Source organism: Etheostoma spectabile, chromosome 10 (assembly GCF_008692095.1).
Source record: "Etheostoma spectabile isolate EspeVRDwgs_2016 chromosome 10, UIUC_Espe_1.0, whole genome shotgun sequence".
NCBI lineage: Eukaryota > Metazoa > Chordata > Actinopteri > Perciformes > Percidae > Etheostoma > Etheostoma spectabile.
Window position 1 is genome coordinate 18,107,751 of NC_045742.1, and position 22,691 is coordinate 18,130,441.

General features: G+C 41.8%; 3 protein-coding genes across 5 annotated transcripts in view; 1 reads left to right on the top strand and 2 right to left on the bottom strand.

Annotated features, from left to right (window-relative positions):
* The window catches only part of ints10 (integrator complex subunit 10), a 10,514-nt gene extending 3,310 nt beyond the window's left edge, over positions 1-7,204 (bottom strand). Inside the window, exons 1-14 of one of the 2 annotated variants that reach the window (XM_032528409.1) lie at positions 6,706-7,204; positions 6,003-6,070; positions 5,081-5,184; positions 4,842-4,981; positions 4,626-4,707; positions 4,394-4,534; positions 4,060-4,234; positions 3,640-3,809; positions 3,394-3,533; positions 3,112-3,265; positions 2,272-2,354; positions 1,648-1,803; positions 777-885; positions 358-437 (exon numbers count right to left, since the gene is read on the bottom strand). In XM_032528409.1, the coding sequence (XP_032384300.1) occupies positions 358-437; positions 777-885; positions 1,648-1,803; positions 2,272-2,354; positions 3,112-3,265; positions 3,394-3,533; positions 3,640-3,809; positions 4,060-4,234; positions 4,394-4,534; positions 4,626-4,707; positions 4,842-4,981; positions 5,081-5,184; positions 6,003-6,070; positions 6,706-6,834 (1,731 nt within the window). In that variant the 5' untranslated portion in view covers positions 6,835-7,204. The remainder of the gene's footprint in view (positions 1-357; positions 438-776; positions 886-1,647; positions 1,804-2,271; positions 2,355-3,111; positions 3,266-3,393; positions 3,534-3,639; positions 3,810-4,059; positions 4,235-4,393; positions 4,535-4,625; positions 4,708-4,841; positions 4,982-5,080; positions 5,185-6,002; positions 6,071-6,705) is intronic. The other variant, XM_032528410.1, reaches the window with a different exon arrangement.
* Positions 7,205-7,341: 137 nt separating this feature from the next.
* On the top strand, positions 7,342-10,702 carry LOC116697094 (solute carrier family 25 member 51). Its single transcript, XM_032528411.1, has 2 exons — positions 7,342-7,590; positions 9,433-10,702. The coding sequence occupies exon 2, from the start codon at positions 9,506-9,508 to the stop codon at positions 10,439-10,441; it is 936 nt and encodes a 311-aa protein (XP_032384302.1). The 5' UTR covers positions 7,342-7,590; positions 9,433-9,505; the 3' UTR covers positions 10,442-10,702.
* A 2,293-nt stretch (positions 10,703-12,995) lies between these two features.
* frmpd1b (FERM and PDZ domain containing 1b) overlaps positions 12,996-22,691 on the bottom strand; it is a 26,832-nt gene continuing 17,136 nt past the window's right edge. The window contains exons 12-17 of one of the 2 annotated variants that reach the window (XM_032528408.1): positions 21,806-21,932; positions 20,031-20,123; positions 19,571-19,753; positions 19,090-19,237; positions 17,851-18,816; positions 12,996-17,611 (exon numbers count right to left, since the gene is read on the bottom strand). In XM_032528408.1, coding sequence (XP_032384299.1) covers positions 15,030-17,611; positions 17,851-18,816; positions 19,090-19,237; positions 19,571-19,753; positions 20,031-20,123; positions 21,806-21,932 — 4,099 coding nt within the window. In that variant the 3' untranslated portion in view covers positions 12,996-15,029. Of the gene's footprint in view, positions 17,612-17,850; positions 18,817-19,035; positions 19,238-19,570; positions 19,754-20,030; positions 20,124-21,805; positions 21,933-22,691 lie in introns of both variants that reach the window. The other variant, XM_032528407.1, reaches the window with a different exon arrangement.

Consider the following 22,691-nt stretch of genomic DNA (forward strand, 5'->3'; position numbering starts at 1 on the left):
CACCCGCCAACGAAGCAGCTTGATTGGTTGAAGTGGTTAAGGTTAGGATAGCCGATTGGTCGGGGGATAGGACATGTACAAAAGTGGTTATGTTACCGCGACAACGCAGCGCAAAGCCTACCGGGAAAAAATATTCGACAACAGATTGCCTGCATTTTCGCCGTGACATGACACAAACATATTTAAGACCTACCCAATCTGAATTTAAGACAATTTAATGCTTTTTAAGGCCTTAATTTTAGGAAACGTGATTTAAGACTTTTTAAGACTTTTTAAGGACCCGCGGCCACCCTGATTTAAGACTCCAACTTCTGAATTGCATGAATTTACATGGGAAAGTTTCACTAGCTGAAGTACCTTGAAGCAGGCTAACATCAGCTGGAGACAGAAAGGTAACACAGCTTTGCTGGTGCAGGGAAGCAATCTCAGGTCATTACCTATATATGACAAAAATGAGTCACTGCATAACGTTGCCACATGATAAATGGTACCATTCACGTGACTTCTGTACCGAGGGACAACAGTAGTTTCAGTTAGTTCTTTCTCATTAATGTGTAAATAGCTGCAAAGTTGACTTGTGGTTAGTATTGATACTGAGTTGCAGGTTACAACAATCTGTCAACATACAGACACACTCAACACCATTTGTGGGACATTTTTGCTCAATACAAAAGGTGTATTAGATTTGAATTTTAAACAAGTTAAAAAGGTTTTCATATGGGTCAGAATCAGTGACTTAACGTTGATTTACAAAAGCAGGGAGATCGACTGTTTACCTTTCCTCGTTTTGTTCTTAACTCTCCCATGATCCTCTGGGCTCTTTGTTGGTTCTTGGCTCGGGGGCACAAGGCCCCCGACGACATCAAGCAGCTTCTCACAGGCCATCTGATTATCACACAAAGTACAATACACGCATCACATGTCAAACCAAGGAAGGGTTAGAACACTAAATTCCATTGAAATAAATTGTCTGCTTATAGTCGGTCATTTGTACACTAAATCACATTGTAAGCACACGTTGTCTTTGTGTTAGGGATATCTTTTTTTACCGGGCCACAACCTCTTCTTAAAATCATTGCTGACCATATACATGATATGCGTCTGGGAAATTACTAGATAATTTAGGTATGCGTGTCAAATAATGCTACATAATAAAGCTATGCATGACCAAACTGTTTGATAAACATAGAAACTTTGGAGCAAAGTTATCACATTATTTGTTGATAATGGTTAAATTGGGAAGAATATACAATATGTACATGTGAACATAATCTTTGGAATCGGAACAACACCTGCAGGCCAGTTGGTGTTGTAGAATTATTTTTGGAGCATGACCGACATAGCATTTTGTTTTTGTATGATAGCTCCAATTTCAGCAGATGTTGGTATACGTTGAAGAGAAAACAACCTTCTATGTATATAATAGTATGATAAAGACATCAGTATAACAAGATTGGAGCTACAGATATATACAAAAGTGGCATTAAATAACAGAATGTACATCAATTTCAATACAAAATGTATTTGATCTGGGTATGCATTCAGAATACGGAAAAATGGGGGATGGAAAAATGAAAAGACACGCGACCTGTGTTTGCATACACAACCTAATATATAAGAGTGGAGTGTGTGTGTGTGTGTGTTTACCCTGTACTCCCCCAGTGCGTAGTGGCAGGACGCCTGCTGTATGAGAGCCCTGTGGTGCTCCATGGTGCCCTGACCCGAGGGGCTCTGCTGCCCAGGCTGAGGCTGCTGCACTGCAGCCATCTGGTGCAGGCTGGAGAGGGCTTTACGGTACTGTCCCTGAAGAGAGAGAGAGAGAGAGAGAGAGAGAGAGAGAGAGAGAGAGAGAGAGAGAGAGAGAGAGAGAGAGAGACACACACACACACACACACACACAGTCAAAGACAACTCAAAGAGGCACATGGAATGATACTTATTTTAACATTTTGAAATATCTATCTTCTAATTCGAAAAACTATATATTTTATTATTTTCATTAAATTTCCCTCCATTTAATCTATTTGTTGTCATCAACTTGTGTCATGTTTCATAACCTCTAATGCCCCTTTACATATTGTATAAATTAAGACATATGTATTGCTATATCCTGTTTTTTGCTCCTCCTGCAATTGACACATTTCCACGCAGGGATCTATAAAATGAATTTTAGTCCAGAACAAACTAAACTAAAAATACAAATGACAGATAAAAACAGGTGTTGTGTCACAAACAACGAAAACATCATAATTCGTTATAACCGTTTCTTGCCTGGTATATGATCATGTCGCTGAGAAATATTCTGAACCATAGCCAGCTGTCTGTTTTCCAAGAGGCACAGATCTTCTTGAACTCTGTTGAGATGTTACAAAGGATTAAAAAGTTTTTCCTTTTTTCTTCCTCAAAAAGGATTAAAGACAGTTGTATAGAGACATTTTATAAGCCATGAAAGTAACATCTGCAGCTGTTGTGGTTCCCAATTTATGATATTGTGTTGGAGTGACTGGAGCCTGTCTAAACAAAAAACCCATGAACTAGGGGTGGGAATCTCTGGGCACCTCACGATTCGATTCAAAGGCCAACAACTCGATTCTAAACAGCGTGATTTAAAAAAATATACATATAAATCTGAGTTTGTTTTTGTTTCTTTGTGTTTGATTTTGAAATATACAGTATTTGTCACACACAAGTTTTAATTAAATGTTTTGTCTACTGAGGTTTTTATTTTGTAGTCATTCCATGCTCTCACAGTAATCTTCCATGTCAGCGGCTTAGTCATGTTTAAAGGAGGAGAATTGGCTTCTTAGAACATGAAACATGAGGTGGTCAGACGTAATGTGATGTGATAAAGTAGATGAACAGCCTTTATGTGTTTTGCCTAATTATTTTATGTATGTGTTATTAGATCATGTGTATTTATACAAAATCGATGGCTTTTTTTTCTTTTGGTCTTTTTTTCTGCACTCTTTCCTAAACTCCAAGTTGTTGTCCATTATCCCATCCTCTTTCAGTCACTCTGTTTTCCGATCTGTACTTGTGTGGAGCATTGAATCGTTCTAGAGAGAATCTATTATTTTTCTCACCCCTAACATGAACAGAAGACGTATTTACCAGTTTCAAGGCCGTCATGGGAGTGAAGAAGGTCCCAGCTTTCCCTCGCTGTCCGGAAGCTCTCCAGAGTCTCTAACCAGCTTGGCATCTCAGTCTTGTTTACCAAAATATGTCGACCGCGACCTTTTCCCAACCCCTCCTCATCATCTGAGCTCTACATTGACACACACGCACACACAGAGTAATAAAACAAGACAGACACAACAGAAACACACTATACTCATATACTTTGTCATACGTATCCCTTTGTTGGCTAGAAACATAAATGATATCAGTTCTCACCATCGTCTTCTCTCTCCCATCCGGCAGTTTGCGTTTCTTATGTGCATGTTTCACTGATCCTCTTTCCCCCTCCACATCATTATACACCAAGCTCAAATCCTCTACGAGAATCCACGGCCCTGAACTCAACGTATTCACACCTGCCAAATATAAACCCATTATTTGATCTTTAAACCTTTTATTAAAACTTGAGATGCATATCCTGAAGACCTAGAGTGAAATGAACAAACAAAGATAGAGGCTGACCCTGGAACAGTGCAGGCTGCACAGCTGAGACATAGAGAAAGGCACTGCGGAAGAGGACAAGCGCAGCACAGATGACCACTTGACTGCAGCAGCGGGACCTTGTGTCTCCTTCCAGACCAGGCAGGTAGCGACACAGCTCCTTCACTCTCTGAAGCATGTCCACATAACTCCTAGGGCATAAGACACACACACACACACACACACACACACACACACACACACACACACACACACACACACACACACACACACACACACACACACACACACACACACACACACACACACACACACACACACACACACACAAATTTAAGATATGTGTACCTAACAGATTATTATAGATTACAATAGTCACCGGAATACACAAAAACCATAAAACACAGTACTGGCTGATTGATAGGCAGACAGATAGACTACCTCTGCCCCTTGTCTCCCTGCCACTCGCAGCGGGCTCCAACCACAGCCAGGATATCCAACAGCCTCTCCCAAGGTTCTGCTACGACTGACGACTTTTCTGACAGGCCGTCAATCACATAACGCTGGGAGCCACGAGACACAGTGGTTGACTTCAGAGACCCACCTTCTTGAGAGCCTGAATCAAAGAATGAGAGCAAGAGACAAAATTGTCAGGCAGGCAGTGGATAGAGAAAATTTGGAGATAGACGATACTAGATATTAAGGAATGTGTTCACACCGGGTTAGCACTAAGAAAAAAGTAAAGAGCTACATCAACACAGTGCAGCCGCTTTACCCTGTATCTGTATGTCAGGTGAGGGTCCACGGGTAACATAGCCAATGTAGAATTCAGCTGCTTTCAGCATGTACTTTTGCATCAGGCTGGCCGGCAGGCGCATGTCCATGTTGTTTATGACCAAAGGTAGGACATCACACACTGTTATAATAAGAAAGAGATAGTGTTAAAGTCAAGCCTCTAGGAAGTTTGTTTTTTTAATGAAAAATTTGGTTTTGAGTGTTTTACTAACCAAAAAGTTTTCTGAAGCAGTTGACAGGAGTCTCCACATTCTCCGATACCTCCGCGTCCAACAATGTTTCTCCTAGATTGACCTAAACATACAGCAGAATATAACTGAGATATATATATATATGATATATATATGATATATATAAAGAGACTGTTTTAGTGCTGTTTAGTCTGTGTCTAAATGTATAAACACAAGTGTTATGTAATTATCACGTACCCCGTGTTGTACTACAGACTCTGGAAAGCGCTTAAGAAGAAGGAGCAGCATCTCTGCCTTCTCCAAAGTGTTGAAACACTGCTCCGTGGCTTTCAGTAGCATCTCACACTGCACACGACCAGGCAGTGTCTCAAAAAGCCCTGGGGAGACAAACAAGCACTCTTTAGATTTCCAAAACCAACACGGCACTACCCACGCTTCACCTCCCCACTTCTGCCAGTGTGTTTAACTCCTCTCACCTCTTAGAAACTGTGCGTGTTTGTCCTGAGAGTCACTGCGCAGTGCAGCTGTGATGACACTGATCTCTCGCCAAACAATGGGCTGATCTGGAAAGTTTATAAACCTAAAAAACAGACAAATAGTTTGCAAATATTAGCTCAGGGCACTTGACATTAACACTAAGACAACAGATAGTAAGGGTTGATACAGCATAGAATCACAATATTTTCCGTAGCAATACTGTATCGATACACGGACGCCGAGTATTAAATGTCCCATGACATGATGATTTTTGGATGATTTTATACAGGCCTTAGTGGTTCCCTAATACTGTATCTGAAGGGTCTTTCCCGACATTCAGCCTTGGTAAAGAATTACAGCCATAAGAGCCAGTCCTTAGGACGTGTCATTTTTTGAGTCTGTAACTTTGTTGTTTTATTTGGGGGGGGGGGGGAACCAACACCACTTTGCTTGTTCGCAAGCCATGATGTCTCTCTATCTCATGGGTGGACCAAATTCTCTGGGCGGGCAAAGCAGAAAAAGGGGCACTAACCTTGCCCCAATTCCAGAACGGCCCACCTGAGCTTTAATTTTCTCATAGGCAGAGCAGGATACCCAGGGCTTGTTTTACACCTATTTCCATTTCTAGCCACAGGGGGACCATAGGTAGGCTGGTGGAATGCATATTATTGTTGAAAAACATCATAAAGTGAAATTTTATGCCATGGGACCTTTACTGTATCCATTTTGTTAAGATAAAAAAAGATACTGACAAAGTCTTCCTTTGGGGACATAATTTGAAGTTGGAAAAAAGGTGATACATTGCAATATATCCCAGAATACCGCAATAATATTGTATCGTTTGTGACATAAGTATCATGACAATATCTTCTTGTGTTGCCTACCATGGTGATTCACACCCCTAAGTGCTTAGTAACTCACATGTCATACAGCAGTCTCCCTGCCGAGGCTGTCCTCTCCGCATTGCGTTCAATGATGTACATTTCATACTGTGAAAACACGTCAACCAAATTTTAACAATAAAATCATAACTGAGGATCCACACATTTCAAACACATGCTTGACAAAGACATTATTACTTCAACCCTCAAATATTGACTGCTGATTTTTGTCTTTCCAGTCTACTTTATTCACTTATAATGCCCATATTTAATGCCCATCTTTTTTAACTTCATCCTTGCACTGCTATAGTTCTTATATTCTCCATATTTAATGCTGGTCTCAAGATTTTATCCTTCCACTATTGGACTTATTTGCACTACCACCATGACACACACTCTCATAGAGCACCTAACCTTACAATGCATACTGAATCACAGGGCCAGTCCCTGCCCTGTCACTGCAATTGGCATGCTCCCTTGGTACATTCATGTTGATTTGTTTTTATTTAGAATCCGTTCTTGAACATATTAATCATGTGGATTTGATATTTTATCATTCTGTTTATAAATCATTTTGTGTGTGGTGGTGTCTTTAAACTGCTGGGACCTTGAATTCCCCCTTGGGGATCAATAGAGTATCTATCTATCTATCTATCTATCTATCTATCTATCTATCTATCTATCTATTTGCATTTAACTTTGATGGTTTGACAACATGCAGCTAAGATGAATGCGTATGTTACCTGTATGTTGAAATCTGCAGGGTAGAGGGTTCTGGCAGTTATGAGCCAGGCTTTGGCCGCACAGGGATCATCAGAGACCAGCTCCCGGGCTCGCTTCACCAGAAAATCGCAGTCTTTTTGCGCTGACATTGTACATGAATCTAGCTTTCAGCACCAAGGGCGAAAAACTGAACCAGCACGCGGTAGATTAATGCATACGGTTGTCTTACACGCACACGTCTCAGTAGATAAATTCCAAGTGCAAGCTGTGACAGTTAGCTAACGTTAGCGTTAAGAGAGCTGCTTTGAGCGAAAAGCTAGCAATACATAGCTAACGTAAGCAGACTATTAACTGGCATCTTTGCTACAATTACCACACCAAGCCCTATTATTCAATTATATCATATACATTTGACAACTATGAATATCAGAGAAAACGAAGAGCAACTGAAAGACGTTTTGAGAATAACGTTACCAGCAAAAGCTAACCTTTATTTACCGATACATTCAGCTCCTATGTAAAAATTATGACGTCACTGCATAGTCGTAAAAATGTCGCAGCTACATCCTGCTTTACGACGAACAAAAGAACCCGGAAAAATAGTTCGTTAGAGCTTTTTACTTTTTACACCTCATATGCTGTCAATCGAACTGATCTGTGATCCTTTCCCAACTATTTGCAAAACAAAGATGAATGTGCACGGATGTATTATATTGTGATAGAGCTTCTCGGAAGTCAGAGCTGCAGTAGTGCGCAGGCGCTTAAGTTGCGGTCACCTGCTGCTGTTGGGGTTGCAGACCGACCAAACACGACCTATCGTTTGATTTGGCCGCTAGCCCAATTACCCTGCAGAAAACTGCACTCTACCTGTCCAGGATTAGGACAGCGTCTGGCGTAAACGGCAGGTAAAGGCTGAAATATGTGCCCGGTTGCTTAACCAAAACTGTGAGACGCTCTTTAGCTTCTTGACGTTACTGTCAACGAAGTGTCCAACCACCCATCAACGCTTGTCCGTGTTGACTCTTATAATGCTAGGCACTTAGAATGCAAGGCTGACATGTGTTTTTCTGTAACATACATAATCCTGTTCTTGTGTCATATTTTAAATAAATCTGATTGTCTGTTACTAACACAGCCGAGGAGGCCCCGTCACCAGCACTGTTGAGCTGGCTAAGTTGGTTAAGCAGCCTAGCAGTTGGGTGTCTGGAATTGAGCTAGCTAAGCATGCTAGCCCGTCGATGATTTGTTTGTTTTTCAGCTAGCTAGTCACTAATATTGCTTCGTGCCCTCGTTGTAATGGGGCCGTTGAGTGACATAAACCCTTTTTGTCTGTATCAACCCAATGACAGAGACCACGCTGTACAACCAGGAACTAACGCTAGTTCACAGGAGGCATTAAACCACGACACAGAGGGCGTGTTCGCGCGACATATGGAAAATTTTCCGGTTGCGTAATAGAATTGCTGTCCTCTGAATCAGAACCATAATGTATATATTACCAAAGAAAGTTTTCACTTGCAAGGACTTTGCCTTAGTGTATTTTTTGCATAAAATAAACATGATAAAAAGGGAATACACAGTAAGGCTAAGTACTGCTACTGTCAATAGACAGAATAGAACTATTGCAATAAAAACTATGTGAAAAGACACTAACAACATAACAAATATGTACAGTATAATTGTTTAAGAAAGGGAAAGAAGCAAGGCTGTACGGTTTAGTGCAAGGTGTGCAAACACTGATCAGGAGATGTGTAAAAGTTTTGTTTAATGTGTACATCGCTTACACAGGATATGCGTTAATGTAATTTAAGGTGTGGTGACTGTGGGTGGGGTGTTAAAAGTCTGCTATAAACTAAAAAAAACAACTAAAATACTTGAGCAAGTGTGCTGTACTTTTGACGGGGGTTAATTACGTAACAGGCTTCTCTCAGAGGTCAGTAGCCATGTGGCAGCGTGGTTTCTCCTACTGTCCTGAAACTCTGTATGAGGATTGGAGTGATATTTTGATTTACGTGCTGTGACCTCTAATGACCTCAAACCTTTGCCTCCACTATCTCACTATTTGTCCTATATTTATGTCCTGTATTTCTGAAACTCCTAGACAACACGCTTAATGCACTAAATGTATTTAGACTTATTTAAAATTTTGGTAGGATTTTTTTGCTTTCATAAGCGCGGATTTGTTGTTGCTATAGTATGTGGTAGGGCGTGGCACTAGTATCTTCAATAATTCAAAGGAAAAAGAAAAACTACATTAAACGTTTCATAATAAAGGTTAATATATGGTGCTTTGTAATGTACGTTATAGGAACAGACCTTGTGTTTTTTACCACTCATAGCTGCTCTCCTGCCCCAGGACTAAGCTGACGTTTATCAGTCGGTTAAATTGTGTATATTATTAACTCTTTCAGTGGCCAGTTGGGGCAGCCTGGTTGTACAAGTTGAAGGCTGCAGGCTGAGGGTTCAACCTGTTTAAGACAACATGGGCCATTTCATCTAAACCCCAACCAATATATCTATTAATATAGATATTATTTCAACAAATAAATTGCATCAGTACCCATGTTGGCACATGTGCAAAGGAAATTGTGCTATATACTGTATATGTTTTATAGATTTCAGTTTTATGTTTATTTGATATTTCTTAAATATAAATCAACCATTGCTATGTTGTCTTGATTGGGCCCCAATTGTATCCCATTTGTTCTTTATAATACGCATACTAATATTTCCTCTCTCTTTCACAGGGTTTATATTTTGCAAACAAGTGCAGTGTTGATGTGATGCTGGAGGAATAGGCTGTGAAGCACTGAGTCTTCCATGGCAGTTAGCACCATGGACTCTGAGTCAGCCCGGACACCTCCGCCTCAGGCTGCCCTGACTATAGGAGGTCCCTCCCTGCTGCCTGCTGATGCTCTGAGTACCAGGCCGGGTAGTCAAGGGAAGCACTATGTCTGCGGCTCCATTGCAGCTTTTACAAACATCTTGGTGACTTTCCCCATCCAGAAGGTGCTGTTCCGCCAGCAGCTGCACGGTGTTGTGGCCACTGAGGCGGTGCGGCAGCTCCAGAGGGATGGGCTAAGAAATCTTTACCGGGGCTTGTTGCCCCCGCTGCTCCAAAAGAGCACTACAGTTGCCATCATGTTTGGCTTGTACGAGGACTTCTCTAGAGTTTTACTAGACCAGGCTGTTGGCAGCGGTGTGCCCGACCTGGTCACCCGAAGCTTTGCTGCAGCATTGGCAGGAACCGCAGAGGCCATTCTGACACCATTTGAGCGGGTGCAGACTCTCCTACAAGACCATCGGCACCACGGGCGCTTCAACAACACAGTCCACACCTTTCGGACACTTCTTACTGAGTATGGTGTCAGAGAATGCTACCGTGGCCTGGTGCCCATACTTCTCCGTAATGGCCCTAGCAATGTGTTCTTCTTTGGACTCCGCGGGCCCATTAAGGAGCAGCTCCCAGAAGTCACTAGTCGGGCAGGTCACCTGGTGAATGATTTTGTGTGTGGAGGTTTGTTGGGGGCAGCCCTTGGCATCATGTTCTATCCATTAAATGTGGTCAAGTCCCGGGCTCAGGCTCAGGTCGGTGGAGACTTCCAGCCTTGCAGGAAGGTGCTGCTAACAGTGTGGAGAGAAAGGGGTGGCAGTCTGGCCATGCTGTTCAGAGGGGCCCACCTCAACTACCACCGTTCACTCCTCTCCTGGGGGATCATCAATGCCACCTACGAGCTGCTGCTGAAGCTCATGTAAGAGGGAGAATGGAGATGATGGGAAAAAAGATCTAGACAGGAGGAGAAAGCATTTAAAAGGGAAAAACCTGCATGAAGTGATGGAACCAGTTGAGAAGAAAGGAAATCGTAAAGCCGACTTGCTGTCTGGCACTATTTTTGGGACACTAGGGATTTAAAGACAGCAGGGAAACTTGCACTTCCGACAGGGGCCAACAGTCAGTGTGAAATAAGCCACCTGCCACATGCCGTGACTATTTATTGTTGTCAAACTAAAAAAAATCAAGACACACACTCTTTAGCCCATACAAAACTTGTGCCAGGGTCCAATTAAAATGCCCTTGTTTGCTCTCTGTACAGAAATGTTGTGGAGCATTACTGGATATGTTGGTTTCTTTGAATGTGCTGTGGTGTTTTGTCGACAACATCCACCTTTTTGTGTTTGTTTGAAGAGTTATTCTGTGAGGCTGAATTCTGCCACTTAACTGAAACACGTTTGTACTTTTGTCCATTGAAATTCCCCAACTTATATTGACAAGGAGAGAGTAATAAATTGAGTGTTGGCCATTTTATTTTTCTTTATACTCCATCTCCACTTATTTGGCCTTCATGTCTATGAGATCAAAAGGCTGATACTTAAGGCATTGTTGAGATGACTATCAGGGATATACATGTTGTTGGAAATACTGTCTAGCAGACACACACAGGTTAATAAATTTTTTAAAAAAAAAACATTATTCACAACCATTATTTATCTTTGCCAATTGGAACAGATTTGTATTGGTTTTATGAAATGCTACTATGTGGCTGTTATTCGAGTTTTCCCCCATTCATGTCAGTTAAACATAGTGCCACTGAGAGCTTGTTGTTTTTATCATTCATTGGAAGGGAGAGTTGCTACAAATCTCACAGAACGTTTGCACTTTGTTTAAAATATAAATTTTAAGAACACCTTCAGTAAAAAAGACTTTTGACATTAATTTGACTATGCACCGTTGCTGCATTTGTTCATTTTTGGGTTGTTGTTCACTCATTGAGTATAAGTGCTCCTCAATGTTTGTTTCCTTTTTTATAAACTTTAATATCACTTGTTTTATACATGTATCCCGCTCCCTCTACTTTATATATTTCCTTCTCTCACGCTTGCTCTCATTCTGTCCTGTAACATCTGTTGACATAATGGGCTCAGATTTCAGGCTTGAGTAAATACTGTCACCACACAGCAGCTCACGTTGGGTATGACAGCCCGAAGAGGAAAGGCATGCGGGCTGGACACTGAACAGTAATGTGCTGAGAGAAGACTGGGGCAGAGGGAAATGTTCAGTTGCACAAAAAGCTCAAGCTGCCATGTAAATGGATCATTTGGCCTATTTCTTCAATTCTTTACATTTTGGACTGTCCACAGTGTGCTGTTTCCTAAGCATCTTTTTAGGATTTTCCTGGGTTTCTACTTTGAAAGTAAGACTTTTGAATTAGAAATTGAATTAGGTTATGAAAGTGGGACACCCTTGCTCACATTAAATGCCATTTTCAAATACCACTTTTCCTGAAGCACAAGTCACTGAGTCACTATGAAACTACAAAATTAAATGTTTAAAATCAATCCATTAAAAAGGTTGGTAGTGTACGTCTGTTATGTGGGTGTTTATAGGGATAAATGTCACATTTTCACACAAAAAGTCTGACAAATTGTTTTACTTATGTAAAAGCGGCCCCCCATACATAATGAAACAGAATGGCTTCTTTGTGCCTTCTAACCGCAGTGCCAGTCCTCCCTGTTACTAATACTTTATGCACCGTAATCCTTTCTTTAAAATCAATCACACAAACGGCATCACTGTTACAATGATGCATTGTAGTTGAGCTGAATGCTCTTACACTGAAGAATGGTCTAACACTCAAGTATGCTGTGTAGTTTAACACATATCGGATATTTCTGGTGTGAATTTGATTATAGAAATGACTCTCACAAACACTTAATAGATTACTGTGACAAAAATGTCAGACAGCAAGTAATGATCAGATTAAGGACAATCTGACATGGGGACTTTGGGTCAGGAGGGTTAAGCTGCTGTAATTAAAAATCTCTTACACTGTTTCCTTTTACACTAAAAAAAAGTATCTTTCTATCATCTTGGATTAAATCTTACATTTTTACATTTAAAATGCTTCATTTAAGAATGTATTTTAATAATAGGAGTGGAAATGTTGCTATATAACTCAGCTGGCTCTTTGTGAAAAATTAAAAGACATTTCCAGCACCAAAAGAGAGAAAGTGGCTCTGGTGCTACACAAGTAGATGAACACTGCCTTTGTGGAAGTATAAAAACTCCATGCCGGGAATTAAATCCCACAGTAATCCCTATTAACAGTATTACTAGTGCAATGATGGTATAAATAGAGAGGCTGTTCAGACTGCTGGGGTATATCTAGGTTTAACGGTAGGGCAGGATGGCAAAGTTAATGTCTTCTGACCTGATTCAATATTTAGGAAGGAATCTTACATGAACTGTAAGTTGTTACATGAAATTAGTTAATAACTGGTCTATAGATAAAACCCGAGAAGTTAGACATTGTTAAGGTCAATGTGTAATTTATTCCCAAATAATACATTTCTTGGTACATCAACTTCATTGTACGTGGGTACAGAAAAGTGACTGCTCAAGTGGAAACACAATGTCCTCTTTGAAAATGAAATGCTGTTGACAGAGTTTTACCATACAGAAACAAAACACATAGGTGACACAGGCACTCTTTACTTTTTGGGCCTGCTCAAAGAACTAGAGATGCTCCTGAACCATACAGAAGGTCTTGATGTTAGTGCTATGATGGACACTGCTACTGCACCTCCATGGCAACTTGAAGCTCTGAAAATTCACACAAGAGACCTACCTTCTTTTTTTCTTTTTCTTTTTTTAACCACAGCCACCTTGACAAAATGTCCATCTATTTAGAAAATTAAATATAGTAGTTATCTCCTCACCAGATGTATCTGAACACTCAAGCAGTCTTTATTTTGGCTAATCACTTTATATTTGTATAAGCAACTGCTGTCTTAATTACCCTCTGGTTGTTATAGGTGGCTCAAGTAGATCTTCAAATTGGATGGCTGATGAAATAAGTTGGCATCATGTGATATATATGGACGAGCTGTTAAGTGAACACCGTACATCAGCAAACTGATCGAGGAATGCATTCCTTTTTACTGACTATTCACAGACATTATCATCAGTATATTTATATTGACACATGTTAATGCCATGCAACTTTGCACAATGTTGCAATCCATAATGCATTAAGTTTTGTCCAAAACAAGACAAAGGCCAACATTCCAAACAAGGAAAGCATCCATTATATTCAGGTAAACATAATGCAGCTGTTGTTGTTTTTAATGTTAGCACAAAAAACAAGGGGACAGTATGTGGGGGTGGGGTGGTGAAGAGTTTATGTTTGCATAGCCATAAACTAAGGTAGAGACAGAATAGGACACAAAGATAAATGGATATCTACAGTTCTGACCCCAGTATACAGCACCCAGTCCATCAGCTAGTATGTTATTTGTAAGGTGGTGTGCCCAAAGAGGAAACCGTAGTGGGGAACAGTTGTGGCTCAGTGTTTTAAGACTTTGGATGTTTGCTACATCTTGACATAGTTTAACAGTCACCTTTGTGCCTAGTCAAAAACATTTTTTCAACTTCAATAAGGTCCCGTTTTGCTTTCTGGGCCTTATCCACACATTCCCAGAAAATATATATGTAATGTCCTTTGGATGAAAACTAGAATAATGTTATATTACTGCATACATTTGGATAATGGGAGTATTTCCAAGAGGCATTCACTCAGAGTCAGTCAGGACCAGGGAAAGGGTAGAAAAACACTTTACACAAGGGTATGTGTCTCATAAAAAGGTGCAATCTGTAACAGTCAAAAGTGCTCTCCCTGCTTTATAATGGTATAGTTTTGTATCCCATTAATATAACTGTAATTTTGAAAAACTAAATCCTTAGAAAGGTGCAAATATAAAACAAATCGGTTAATAACTGTAATTTGCAAGTGTGATAGAGTATATTGTCTGTATTTTGTCAGTAAAACATACTGTTATACTAAACTTGAAAAATGACAATTTACAGATTACACCTTGTGGACTGGAGAAATCTTTAAAGCAGCAATAGATAACATAATACTGTCTCAAAGAGAAGGAAAAATTAAAATTCCAGTGACATCCATAGTTTTTTTTCCCCACTAGAGACCTGCACATAACAGACCATGGTGCAAATATTGTAAAAATAAATACATAAATACGACATGGGTAATCCATCCTTACATACATATACATTGTTATCATAAAATAAGAGAATTATAAGATTATTATAAAATTCCTATGTACAAATGCATAGTCCATATGCGTCCAAGAAGAGGCCAAGCAATGACATTTATGGGTTTGTTTGGTGTATGTGGTTTCCATGTGGGTGTGTGTAATGTGGGTTAGAGGTTGTGTGCTGTAGTGTGCATGGCACTTACTGTACAAGAACACAGGGGTTACACACCAAATCGCTCTGTGCTGTTTCCTCTGGTCTCACCTAATGAGTCAGTGGGTAAAAGTTCACAGGTCAAAAGTTGAGAGGTACTTGGCCAGGAGTGTCCGCGGTGTCTGGTGTGCATGTCCGGAAGAGCTGTGTGAGTGCAAATACAGAGGAGATGAGCACAGTGCAGCGTTTGGCTAGTAGCCTCACCCCGTCACTCTCCCCCTGACCCTGTCCAGACCCAGTGAGGCCAACACTCTTACCCCCAACCCTGGCACCAGTTCCAGCTGTCTCAACAGCCCCAACAAACTCTCGATACAGACCCACTATCTCCCTTAGCTTGTCCATGGCCTCCTGGCTGTCATCGTCCTCATCCCCGTGGACCAGACTCGCATTATGGCAGATGTCACAACCAGGGCAGGGGTTTGTTCGCAGGCAGGCTGCTGACAACTGAACCAGGGCACTGAAGCTGTTAGATAAAGAGCGTAGGGCTTCATCAGGAGCCCATCCTACACGTGTGGCCCGCTGACACCCAGATGCCAAACGTCGAGCCTCTGCCTGGAGAAGATTCCTTTCAGCCTCGGTCATGGCGACGGTGCTTGTACCAGTACAATTTGGGTCCCGTACTGGGGTAGTACTATCTTCAGTTCCATTGTGATTTAGGTCGGGCCCTACTTTTAAGCCTGTGATATCCTGCTTTAAGTTTTGGCATGGTGTTTGTTGGGGTTGCTCAAGTGCTCCCTTTTCTAAAACCAGCATAAGTTGGTCTATATCTTGACGTAGGGAGGCAAAACCTCCCTTCAGCCCACCATAATTCTTGTTGGTAAGTGTACGAAGAGGACCACTAAATGAGTTTGTGGGGGAAACTGGACGTGAAACTAGGGGACTGAGTTCAGAGGAGGCAGTTGAGAAAGTAGAAAGCGGACGGGGGTTGTCTCTTAGCAGTGACAGAATATTGGGCTTTGGAGAGGGTGTTGTAGGAGAAGAGACGGGTATGGGTCGGGCAGGTTTAGGGCGTGTGCGGCGGGAGAACTCGTAAACAGTAAGCTCCTCGTCAAAGCTTATTCCATCCTCGGTGTCTCCGCTAAAACAGTTGGCGTAAACAGTGTGGCAGCCACACGCCTCCCGATGCTGCTGTGGAGGAGCAGTGTCAGCATGTGAAGAGGTTGGTGAGTCACCTCCAATTTGCATGCTGGACACACCTCCCAACCCCACTGCTGAATGGGGCCGTGACTGAGGCTGCTCCGATGAAACACTGCCACTGTGTGCACTAATCTCTTTAAAAGTCAGATTAGGGTGGGAGCCGTTAGTCCCATCGGCCTTTTTCATGTTTGAGGTCACATCCTGGGCTTCTTTGATCGTGGCTATGACAACCTCAGCTCCATCCTCTAATATATTCCCTTTCCCTGCTGGTTTTAAGTTAACAGTCTCTTTTTCCTTGACAGGGGTTTTGTTTAAGTCTGATAACCCACTGGCTACAGACAAGCCAGAGCCAAATCCAGATGTGTCTCCATTGATGGAGCTTGTGGAGGGATAGTCCAGAGTTCCCAAAATCTCCTGGGAACGAGTCATGTACCAAGGCAGAGCCTGGATCTTCCCTCTCAGGGCAGAAGCTGGCAGTCTCCCTCCCAGGCTGGAGGAGCTGGTCCTCAGGTCTGATCCTGATCCAGATCTTCCAGGCTCTCTGCTTTCAAGGCCTCCAACACCTTTGGAGTTGGTTGAAGTAAGGGAGCTGGTAAGGGTCAGAGGTGCATCTGTATTTTTGGGTGACAAGCTTTCATGACTCAGGGAGACCCTCCTGGATCCTGACTGGACACTACCATTGCGCATGCTCCAAAGGTGGATTCCATTTGGCGGACTGACACTATTCTCAAAGACTCCTTTGCTAGGATCAGTTGGGGAAACAGGAGAGCTAGCAGGTAGTGATAAGGGGTGGAAATTGGTGGGAGAAGTGTGTTTGGGAGGCACTGGTGGGGGGATAGCTAGCTTTGTACCTGAATTAGAGCGAGGGATAGGGGGAAGGTTTGGTGGCTTTCTTGTGGATAAAGCAGTCACATTGCTTTTGCCCTCAACTTTAGGGGTTTCCTTTACATCAGGAATGTATGCTTTGTCATTGGAAACAACATGCACTCCTTGCATCAAATCTTTATTCTCTTTCTGATTGTTTTCTTGCCTATTCACCGTTGCCTCAGTTTGTGGTGTTGTAATGGGTAGTGGTTGCTTGATGCACCGCACTGCTGTGATCAGGGGTGATGAGAGAGGCAGTCCACCTGTCCCAGATGTGACAGACTTGAACTCCATGGTGTCTGGCTCCATTTCCAGAAGTTCAGAAGACAGACGTCCAGAGGCATCCCCATTGCAGTGGGCATATGATCTCCCATGCTGGGGGGATTTGGGAGGAATGATCTGAGGTTTAGGAGGTAGATGGGGCTTAGGTGCCAATAGTGGTTTAACCTTAACTTCAGGTTTCTGAGATGGTTTTGGTGGACTGGGCTGTTGGTTGGCAAGTTGATTTGTGGGGCCTTTAAGTGTCTCCACTTCCCTCTTGATTTTAGAGGATCTGGCTTTATTGGCAATGGGGGAGGATAGCTCTTTCCCCGGGACAGCTGAAGGACCATTCCAGCTTCCACTCAAACGATTAGCATTCCGCCGGTCAGCCAGCTCAGCGTCTGTGAGACAGAAACAAATCAAAAGGAAAGGTCAGAAAGAGAAAGGCACCAGTGGATTAACACAAATCCTCCCCCCCAACTCCTTTTAATCACATTAATGTCTCAGTGTTGTCACATCTTGCCATCACATTAAAAACATACCATCAAGGAAAAAAATAAATAAAGACTTTTTCCAAAATAGTGGCAAGGAGCAAGTCTTATTTATCTGCAAAGTCATAACAAACATGATCTAAACGAACCTGATAGATCAGGAACTGGGGGAGTAAATCTGTCCTGTGCATCAAAAAACTCATCTTCAGACTCTGAGGCCAAAAGAGCTGGTTTGGGATTAGGTGAAGGTGTCAGGAATAGACCATCTTCGTCCTTGGAGAGGCGCTGCTCAGCCTGTCCTGCTTTGTCCATGGGAATTGAACTCGTCCTTACTGGGACTTTGGGAGGGATCTTTTTCCTTTTTTTAATGGGTGATCTTTGAAAGGGTATGCTGTCAATCATTCTCAAATCTCTTGAACTAGGGATCTTAGAAATGCGTCTGAGTCCCTTAACTTCTTGCTCATCTTCCTCCTCATCGTCATTATCATCATTGTCATCATCACTAGTAGCCTCAGGGGGGCTAGGGAGGAAATCAGCCTTGGAGAGCTCAGCAAAGCAAAGACATGAGTTGTCATTGCCACGGTAATTGAGGTTTGTGGGTCGCAGGGGCCCTTGATGGCGTTGTGGCTCCAGGAGGTAGGGGTGGTGAATGTCCAAGCTTGGTAGGTCTTCACTTGTGCGTGGTCCACGTCGCACATCCAGACGAGATGGGGCTTTAGCTGAGACACTGCTCTCCTCCAGGGCAGCACTCAAGGAGCCACTGGACAAGCTGGAGAAGCTGCTGGTGACCCGTGGGTCAGTGTGGTACCAGCTGGTCTCCAGGTTCATTTCTTCATCCATAATACTTAATTTACGCAGACCATTTCCTGTTGCTCCTCCTTCCTCTTCACCCTCATTTTCCATACCTTCTGATGTCACTATTATCTTCACTTCCTGTTTGCCTTTGTGCTCTTCTCTCTCTTTTCTCTCTTCCTCTCTCCTCTTCTCTTCCTCCTCTCTCCTCCTTTCTTCCCAGTCCTGACTTGCTGGGTCTGGGCGTTTGTAATTCTGAGAATCCATCGGGTCATCCTCATCTGTTGAGTCATCTGAGTCACTACAGCAGCGAGACACATAACCTAATACACAGACCCAAAACACCAGAAAAATACACAAACAAAAAATTAGTGAATTCGTAGAGAAGGATAGGTTTTAAAATATGGTAATATTATGTGACTGGCTTTTCTAACGGTACCCATACTGGCTGGTGACATACATCAGTCTCTGATGTGTAAAATATCTATCAAATGGCCAAAGCCAGAAAGTGATTATTTAAAAGTGAAACAGTTTTTGCTCACTTGATAGGGATTCATAGCACACGCCCTCTATTACGGCGAACCTCCCACACACACCTTCTTCAGCAGGAATCCGGTGCACCCTCACTTTTGGGCGCCCCAGACGGAAGACATTGACACTGGGATCCACAAGGAGTTTGCAGTAGCCTCCCAGCAGACACCCTAAGTCTTTGGCTGCCAGAGACTCCATCAGTAAGGCAAATGGCTGCAAGGGGGAGGGCATTGCAGGAGAAACGGTAAAGTGATTAACGCCAAAGGGTAAGGAAGAAAAGGCGATGGAGGGGGAGAAAGAGGAAGAGAGAGTCAACTTTGAGTTCAGTGAATTTGCTTTAAATAGTTACCACACACCCCCTTAGGCTGTATACTGTTTGTGTATTGGAGGAGAAATGCTTGACCTATATTTACTCGAGCATGAGCTTTGGCGTGAATGTGGTGTGTGGTGAGTGAATATCCATTTTTTGTATCTGTGTTACTGTATGAGTGTTGGTGTACGAGTGTTTATGAATAATAGAGTCTAGAATCTCAATGTCTTCCATACCTTCATGTCGTGCAGTGAGATGCGCAGTAGGCTGACTTTGTCCGACTCAGTGAGCAGCTCCACTCGGCTGATGCTGCTGAACTCCACCAGTGTCGAGATCATATTAAGCTTGTGGTTGATGACCTGACTCATCCCATACTTGGCCCCCACCAGCAGACTGACCAACACCTCCCTGTCCTGAAGCTGAGTGTGGATGAGAGTGAGTTATGTGTGTGAGTTGTGTTATATAGTGAAACAAAATGAGCAGAGAAGAGGAGAAAGAGGTAGAATAAGGTGGAAAAAGGAAAGGTGCAATGTTATGTTTTTAATATGGAAGATAACATCAACGGTTATACTCAGCCGGACTACTTGAGCCTTTTGAATAGTAACATAACATAGATCCAAGAATTTGAATCAAGTTGTTACGTGTTATACCCTTTACAGACTACCCACCAGGTAATATCAGGCTCTTAACCCTTACCATCATTGTAGCTGTGTAGGACCGTCCCCCATATGAAATGAGCTCTCCCAACTGAGTAAGGTAGGCCAACCGAGCCTGAGATGCAGAAATTACCTAAAACACAGCAGTTGACAAAGAAAAGAGAGGAATGAAAGAAAATCGGGGGGGAGGGTATGGTAATGTGATCCACTTGTTTTCCCAAAACATTGCCTTAACCTGCTATTTCCTTTATAATCATCGTCCCACCTACCCAGGGGCGGAGGCTTAAGCCTACCCCAATATTCCATTCTACAAATGCGGACTGACAGCTATACTTGGTACTGTATTGTGACAATCTGCGGGATTGATCCCGCATTACTCAAAGACATTGAATGCACCCTCACTGCCCAGAAGCCATAAATCCCCATCCAAGTCATGGTTACACCAATACATGAGGATAAACCTGAACACTAAATCAACCCTAAACACTAAAACCCAGGTAACATAAATGGACACCCAAAACATCAATAGAGCATAATTAATGTTACATTATTAAACAATTGCACCGCGTTCCAAATTATTATACAAATTATATTTTACACAGATTTTCCTAAATAGTGGATGCAAATGACAGTCAGTATAATTTTAAAGTCATCACCCGTCAGGGTATAAGTCAAATTTCATTGAATAAACCACCCAATATAAACAGTATTTTTTTCAATAAATAAAGAACTCAAAATGCACTGTTCCAAATTATTATGCACAGAGTTGCAAAACATTTTATAGGTTGTAAAAAACTGAAAATGGTCCTTTGTTGAACTTGCACCATTATAAGGTCATATGTACTGAAATCAAACGCTATTTCAATCAAACACATCTTAGCAAAGCAAGTTACATGTTAACATAGGACCCCATTTTTGATATCACCTTCACAATTCTTGCATCGATTGAACTTGTGAGTTTATGGAGAGTTTCTGCTTGAATTACTTTGTAGGGTGTCAGAATAGCCTCCCAGAGCTGCTGTTTGATGCAAAATGCCGCCCACCCTCATAGATCTTTACTTGAGGGTGCTCCAAAGATTCTCAATAGGGTTGAGGTCAGGGTTTGATGGGGGCCACACCATGAGTTTCTGTCCTTTTATGCCCATAGCAGCCAATGACACAAAAGTATTATTTGCAGCATGAGACGGTGCATTGTCCTGCATGATGATGATTTTGCTACAGAAGGTTCTTCTTTTTGAACCATGGAAGAAAATGGTCAATCAGAAACTCCATATACTTTGCCAAGGTCATTTTCACACCTTCAGGGACCTACCAGCTCTTGTGGAAAATTTAGCCTAATTAATATTGTATTGTTTGTTTTTGTGTAACCTACAGTCTATGGGTAATGCAGAAAAGTTGAATTCTGACATATAGCTTCCATTGACTATGTAATGTTAATCGATTAGACTAAAAGGTAAGAGGTGCAGTGCCGTCTCGGTTCAGAAGTTGAAATTCTTGTTTTGTTAAGATGGCCATAAGGCTACCAGCAGTCTCTGAACAGCTGTCCAATCAAACTATATCCACTCATCCTTCAGTCTTTTTTTCCCTTTAATTTATTGACAAAGTACAGTATACAAAGAATCAGGTAAGCAATACTAGCAAATGAACATCAATGTACAAATGTATGGAGATAAAAAATATATATACTGTATATATATAAAAAATAAAACATAAAATAAATAATAAAAAATAAGGCAATGCAACGAGAAAAAAAAACATTACATTACAGACAAAACAAAAAAACTCATCTTTCAGTCTGTAGGCTATGTTACCTACCTTCTGACGTGGCTCTAGTAGGGACTGGATCTTTTTGAGGTGGTAGCTGATGGCTTTCCTCAGGTCCTTCTCCCTCATGTTGCTTAGCAGTGTGGGAGAGATGAAGCTGTCCATGCCAAACTCTCTCCTGTCATTACCACACACACACACAGAAGAATGAAAAGCACATTGATACATGAACAACGGTGTAACCTCAATGCATTCTAAAATGTAAGTGAAATTGAACTACAGGACCCCATATGCACTATGCACTTCATTTAGTTTCTCCAGAACCCAAAACATATGGGTGTAGCTTTGGTGCAAAAGGTAAACAGAGGCTGGGATTCAAATGTAAAATTGTAGGACAGGTAAGAAACATACAGTATGATGTGGCTAATGTTAGCCAGCTCGTGTATGTGTTTTGATACATAGCAAACACTGGTTTCTAAAGTTTACCTTCATTTTAAAATACTGACCTGCGACCGCTAGCCATTTGTCAGGGTACTACAGAACTAAAATACCCATAAGGTGAAGGGGAGGTTAACATAAACTTTTATGCATAGATATCCATATTGTTGGGTCACCAATGTAACATTTAGTAACTTGGTGTAATTATAAATATTCAGTTTCAGGTCTTAACTCTAAGGTAATCAGTTGGCACCAACCTAACAGCAAGGAAGCTTGACATTTTTACATGAAAACTAAATACAGATTGAATGACATAAAATGCCAAAGAAGAACATTGAAATTTGTGAGTAGACATATCTGCTGATGTTATTTTCCCCATGGCTGCCACTAGATGTTACTAAACAGCCATATTTTAACTGAACTGTGACAATGACTGCATCTTCGGTTTAATTTGAGGTGAAAAAAGCCTACGTCTGCGACACACAGTATTTATGACTGC

Excerpts from the sequence above, each read along its gene's own strand:
- LOC116697094 (XM_032528411.1), top strand. The coding sequence starts at position 9,506 with ATGGCAGTTAGCACCATGGACTCTGAGTCAGCCCGGACACCTCCGCCT.